This window comes from Fragaria vesca, linkage group LG6 (genome assembly GCF_000184155.1).
Source record: "Fragaria vesca subsp. vesca linkage group LG6, FraVesHawaii_1.0, whole genome shotgun sequence".
NCBI lineage: Eukaryota > Viridiplantae > Streptophyta > Magnoliopsida > Rosales > Rosaceae > Fragaria > Fragaria vesca.
The window spans coordinates 33,146,738-33,152,699 of record NC_020496.1 but is presented as its reverse complement, the minus strand read 5'-3'; the positions used below and the strand labels follow the sequence as shown (position 1 = coordinate 33,152,699).

The following is a 5,962-nucleotide window of genomic DNA, read 5'->3' as shown; positions in this document are numbered from 1 at the left end:
CACACAAGAAGCAATGAATCTAAGAATACATGAATTTCTCATTACAAGAATACAAACTCACCTCTTCTAAAGGAGACTGAATTTCAGGAGGTGGTGTAGAATGTTCTTCAGAATAGACTGCAGCTTGTCCCAGTGCGGCCAAAAGGGTTTGCTCTGCTAATCCAATTCGCAACTTCGACTACAAGACAAAGCCCTCAATGCTTACAATAGGCTAAAAGGAATTAACAACTGAGATCTACTGTATAAGACCAAATGGCAACCTGAAGCAAACGGATCAAATACTTAGGTTCGCAGTCAGCGGCAGCAACAAGAAGTGCCTTCATATGGTTCTTTTTCTTTTCCTGGCTGTCCTTCCCAGATTCCTATGAATTTCAAGAGCAAGGGAAATTATTTACAAACACAGTATTTTGCAATCTCAAATATTAGATATATATATACAGCTCGGATGTGAAGCGGACGTCCGCACCGGGCTTAAAGTGCGGACGTCCGTCCGTTCTCCACCGTCCGGAGCCGGCGACGGCGCGCCTCCACCCTAGAACACTCCAGCAGCATCCCCGACCACTTTCCCTCCCCGGCGAGTCCATTTTTTTCTAGTTTTCCGGCGAGATCACCCAAAACTTCAAACAAAGTCGATCTCGCCGGAAAACTGGAAAAAAAGGGAACTCGCCAGGGAGGGAAAGTGGTCGGAGACGCTGCTGGAGTCTTCTGAGGTGGAGGTACGCCGTTGCCGGTGCCGGAGGGTGGAGAACGGACAGACGTCTTTACTTTAAGCCGAGTGCGGACGTCCGCTTCTGATCTCTCTCTCTATATATATATATATATCTTTGTGTGTGTGGGTGGGTGGGCGGGCGCGCAGAGCTCTTTTTAATAAAACGATCAAATACAAGATAAGGATAGTCTTCCACTCACTTCAATCATCCTTTCTGCTTCTTTTCTACAGCACCTCATTGGTTATTAAAATTTCATCAAATCTGCATCCTTCAAAGTAACAGCGTCTACCAAAACCTCTCTCATGTTTTTCAGAGGCCGAATCCTCATACCTTCAAATAATCTGATAAAAACTTGACACCAGAGACCCATAATGATGACAAGGCCCTAAATCATTAACTTCCTTCTCTCCTTCCTCTCTTTCCCCACTATAACGAGAGTACCCCATCTGCATACTTTCATCCCTACTTCTGACTCATTGGCCTGAAATAGCGAACCTGATTATATCTTGTTTCAATTGTGAAATAGTATCAGAATATATAACTTTTATCATTTCAGTGTATGACATCTTTCAACATGTTCTTATGGGTCATTGTTTTCTAATAGTTTTGATTTCTTCTGCAGTTTGCGGTTTCTTCTCTTATTATTACAGTTTGCACGATGGATAACCTTTTCAAGTATAGTGACAAGTCTGTGGTGTTTGTTTACTTCTTCTTTTTCGGACTAAGCGCGATTATGCTGTCATTTTTAATCTCTACGTTCTTTGAACGAGCGAAGACAGCTGTTGCAGTTGGGACCCTTGCTTTCTTGGGTGCTTTTTTCCCTTACTACTCTGTCAATGACGAGGCTGTTCCTATGTAAGTCCTGAACATATTGGATAACTGGACCCTGCCCTTCTTTAGAGGTGCAAATTTTGCAGATTATGTAATGCTGGTGGGTACTGATTTAACATTTTCTCTTTCAGGATTCTAAAGGTCATTGCCTCACTGCTTTCGCCTACAGCCTTTGCACTGGGTTCAATCAACTTTGCGGATTATGAGCGTGCTCATGTTGGTCTTCGTTGGAGCAATATATGGCGGGTATGTACTTGGGTCTCCCTCTCAAACCTATTCTGATTTATATATAGGTGTTTTTAATTTTGAATGCCTTTATATCTGCAGGCATCGTCAGGAGTTAATTTTTCAGTCTGTCTCCTGATGATGTTGCTCGATGCGTTACTCTACTGTGTAATTGGTCTTTACCTAGATAAGGTATATTCTTTAATCCTACCTGTTTTATATATATATATATATATATATATATTTTAATTAGAGTTTCTAAATTGCTCAACGGCTAGAGCAGACAACATGTCATGCTTAAGCTTCTTTATTAGTGTTCTCTCATGCAGAATCACCCTAAAGCTTTCCATGTATCATGTTTATCAGTATGGCATAGTGCTGCCTTGTTACCTTTTTATTGTACAGAGTTTTCCCAAGGTTGAACAGAATGGTATAGTAATATCTTAGTAGTCATGTGTTTCTAAACTTGTTTTACTATTGGAGGAAATAAATGTGCCTAATATGATAACTTTTTTCTTGTTCATTTGGAATGCTGGTCGAGAATAAATTCTCGTAACTTATACCAGCCATTTGGTGGTTTGCGGTTCAGGAAAAAATAGGAATGATGAATATGACAACCAGTTATGTGGTAGTGATAAAGACTATATTTGGATTTTGGAACACTGTGCTGTATATCGTTCTATTCAAACATCTTGTTTCATTAATTTCTTGCCAGAAGGTAGGACAGAGGTCATGTACAAGTTTCATTTTGATATCCTCTGGTCCTCTTCCTCTTCCACTGACAACAAGATAGATTTAGTGTTGAAGGATTGTTGGTTTGCTCAACTTGCCCAATGAACTGAAATTAAAATGTCCAGACTTCAATCGATTTTGGTTGAGAACTTTAGATTAAAAGTTTTAGTAACCTGAGATGGGTGTAAAGTTTCTTCAACCAGAGGATGACATTTGTTTATTTATATATATTTATATTTTTTTAACCTCACCCCTCTCTTCCCATGGTCCCAGTGCGATTTGAACCCTTTTTTCAACATAATTGGTTATTCCATTATTAAGAATTTTTAATTTTATTTTTTAATTTATTATTATTATTTTTTATGGTAGAGATTGAACTTGTTATAAATACCCTCTTTGGAAAAATCTCGTCATCAGGTACTTCCTAGAGAGAATGGAGTTAGGTATCCCTGGAACTTCATTTTTCAGAAGTGTTTTTGGAAGACTCCAAATGTTAACAACTACCACAATTCCAGTCCAGAAGTTCACATTCGCGACAAGGTATCCCAGAAGGCAATGTTTTCTGGTAAAGAAAATGCTAAGGCTGCTGTGGAAGCAATAACCTTTGATATGAAACAACAAGAGCTTGACCATAGGTATGGGTGCTAAAACTTGGATGCTAAATATCTATACAACATGATCTACTATTTTCTGAACAATTTTATTCAACTTGTAGATGCATCCAAATAAGGAATCTGCGTAAAGTTTATGCTAATAAAAAGGGGAAATGTTGTGCTGTCAACTCATTACAGCTCACCATGTATGAAAATCAGATTCTTGCTCTTCTAGGTGAGTATGTTCAATATTTACCCAAATTTGTTATTTTATTCTATTTTATCCAAATCTTAATATTCAAATGCTAAAATATGTTTGTAACATATAAGTGAGCTGATCCTTGTATCCTTGAAAAATAATGTCTAATCTTCTGGCTTATTAAGTTTTTGGGAGTTTGTGATTGCATATCGTCATAGCATCTGTCATTAGAGGTTTTGAACTCATATTTTTGTATATTGTAGTGGCTGATAAGAAACATGTTCTTCTACTTGGATGAGTCGTTTTTGTTTTGCACCAAGTTTAAATTTTGTAATTTACAGGACATAATGGAGCTGGTAAAAGCACAACGATATCAATGCTTGTTGGCCTTCTTCGCCCTACTTCAGGGGATGCTATGGTATTTGGAAAAAATATTACAACAGACATGGTAAGTTATCTTTCTAACGCATCACTGCGTAACACGAGCATCAAACATTGATCAATTATAATTTTTTACTGTAGCTCACTCCTTTATATGACTAGTATCCAGTATGAGCAATTTCTCTTGGTGATTGACACGGAAGTTGTAGTTATCAAGTCTACATGAAATTATTGGTTCTGATAGCTAAAATTTTAAGTACCATTGTTCTAAAGCTTTTTGATGCCAAAGCTTTTCCTCCTAGCTCTTCTTTTTTGATCTTCTGTCTTGCTAGCAGACGTTTCTTTGTGTACAAGGTGGTATGTAAGACAGACAGATGGAAGGAACACTAGATTTATGAATATTTCATTGTCAATTAATTTTTTTTAGATATTTTTACTTTCTTCTCCTAGGCCAGTTTGATTTCTGTTTGATTTTATGTGGTTAATTTGTAGGAGGAGATACGGAAAGAGTTGGGTGTATGCCCTCAGCATGATATCCTTTTTCCAGAATTGACAGTAAGTTGGTCATTTAATTCATTTCCCACTTCAAATCTGGTAGTGTCTTTGAATATGTTTCTATTACACAGAAGCTTTCCAGTCCTAAGCTGTATTGTGATATGTCTTTGTTTTATTGCTATTTCTGCAAGAATGGACTACTTGGCCGCAACTTGTTTTCTTGCACTGTTTTTGTTTTGCTTCATTTCTCTCTTCTAGAAGCAAGTCAATAAATAATTTTTTTTGTGTCATTGTCTTGTAAACAATGAGTTTCCGGTTCTAATTGAATGGGTTTCCCATTAAGATTTTATGCTTTTTTCTTTTATTTCATGAGGTTCCAAGAAACTCTATTGATGCATACATGCATCTGAACTCTGGTTCTACAGTAATATTTCATTTTGATGTAGTGAGATACTTTGTCCAGGTGAAGGAGCACTTGGAAATATTCGCCATCTTGAAAGGTGTGCGAGAAGATTTTGTGAACAGTGTCGTGATTGATATGGTTGACCAAGTGAGTTTTTTTTGCCTAACCAGGTTCCTGCATGTTTCCTTTTTTTTTTTTTTTTTTTTTGTTTTCAGTTTTCTATTTGCCTTTCAGTTTATATCAACTATATCTTCTTGAGGGTGCCAATCACTAAAACTGAATGTGCAATACAAAATCTGTTTTTCTTACTGTTTCAGCCTACATGTTCAAAATCTGTGATTGAGTTGTGCATTCTGATATCTTGTTTTCAGACAATGGAATTTAATCCCTTCCCTTATTAATTTACTACTTTAACTTCACTGGTTCTTCTGTAGTCTGGTGGCTTTGTGTTACATAAACATTTTTGTGCTACTTGTTACCCTCATCTGTGAATTGGGTTATGATGAACACTAATCCTGGGGCATTTTCTTTGGTTTGTAATCAAACGAGGAGTTCTGTTTATTATTCTGTCATTATTCTCAGGTAGGGTTGGCCGATAAAATCAACACTACTGTTATGGCTCTTTCTGGAGGCATGAAGAGGAAGTTGTCTCTTGGAATTGCACTAATAGGAAATAGTAAGGTAATGCAACTTTTCAAAGGCAATTTAGTTTCCTGGTGTGGGAATTTTCTCAAAAACATTATATTTTTTCTTTTACAGGTTATAATTCTTGATGAACCTACTAGTGGAATGGATCCATACTCTATGCGCTTGACTTGGCAATTAATAAAAAAGATTAGAAAGGGAAGGATAGTATTACTGACAACGCACTCAATGGATGAAGCTGAGGCACTTGGAGATCGCATAGCCATCATGGCTAATGGTTCGTTGAAATGCTGCGGAAGGTCTCACCTTTGAGCTCATTATATTCTTAAGTCTTACTGTGCTTTTGAGTAATGTATGTTAACTTAGTCCATAGGTGGTTTTGTGTTCTGCTAACTCATATCTTCTGGTTTAAGTCACATCAGTATCGGCCCCTGTTATTCTATATGTGTGTGTGTGTGTGTATATATATATATACAGAAACGTTCCAAAGCGGACGTCTGCACTCGGCTTAAAGTGTGGATGTCCCTCCGTTCGCCACCGTACGATGCCGGCGAGGGCGCGCCTCCACCCCAGCGGACTCCAGCAGCGTCCCCGACCACTTTCCCTCCCCGGCGAGTCTGCCGAATTCCAGTTTCCGGTGAGATTTATTTTATTTGAAGTTTTGGGTGATCTCGCCGGAAAATTGGAAAAGAATGGACTCGCCAGGGAGAGAAAGTGGTCGGGGATGTTGCTGGAGTCCGCTGGGGTG

The 5,962-nt window shown here is 38.1% G+C and overlaps 1 protein-coding gene across 1 annotated transcript in view; it reads left to right on the top strand.

The window, feature by feature from the left end:
• Nucleotides 1-5,962, top strand: part of LOC101308109 (ABC transporter A family member 1-like) — a 31,554-nt gene that overhangs the window by 10,331 nt on the left and 15,261 nt on the right. The window contains 10 exon segments of the mRNA XM_004304294.1: nucleotides 1,333-1,565; nucleotides 1,673-1,787; nucleotides 1,869-1,958; nucleotides 2,916-3,133; nucleotides 3,214-3,326; nucleotides 3,632-3,738; nucleotides 4,164-4,226; nucleotides 4,630-4,716; nucleotides 5,152-5,250; nucleotides 5,329-5,513. Of these exon segments, the coding sequence (XP_004304342.1) occupies nucleotides 1,333-1,565; nucleotides 1,673-1,787; nucleotides 1,869-1,958; nucleotides 2,916-3,133; nucleotides 3,214-3,326; nucleotides 3,632-3,738; nucleotides 4,164-4,226; nucleotides 4,630-4,716; nucleotides 5,152-5,250; nucleotides 5,329-5,513 (1,310 nt within the window).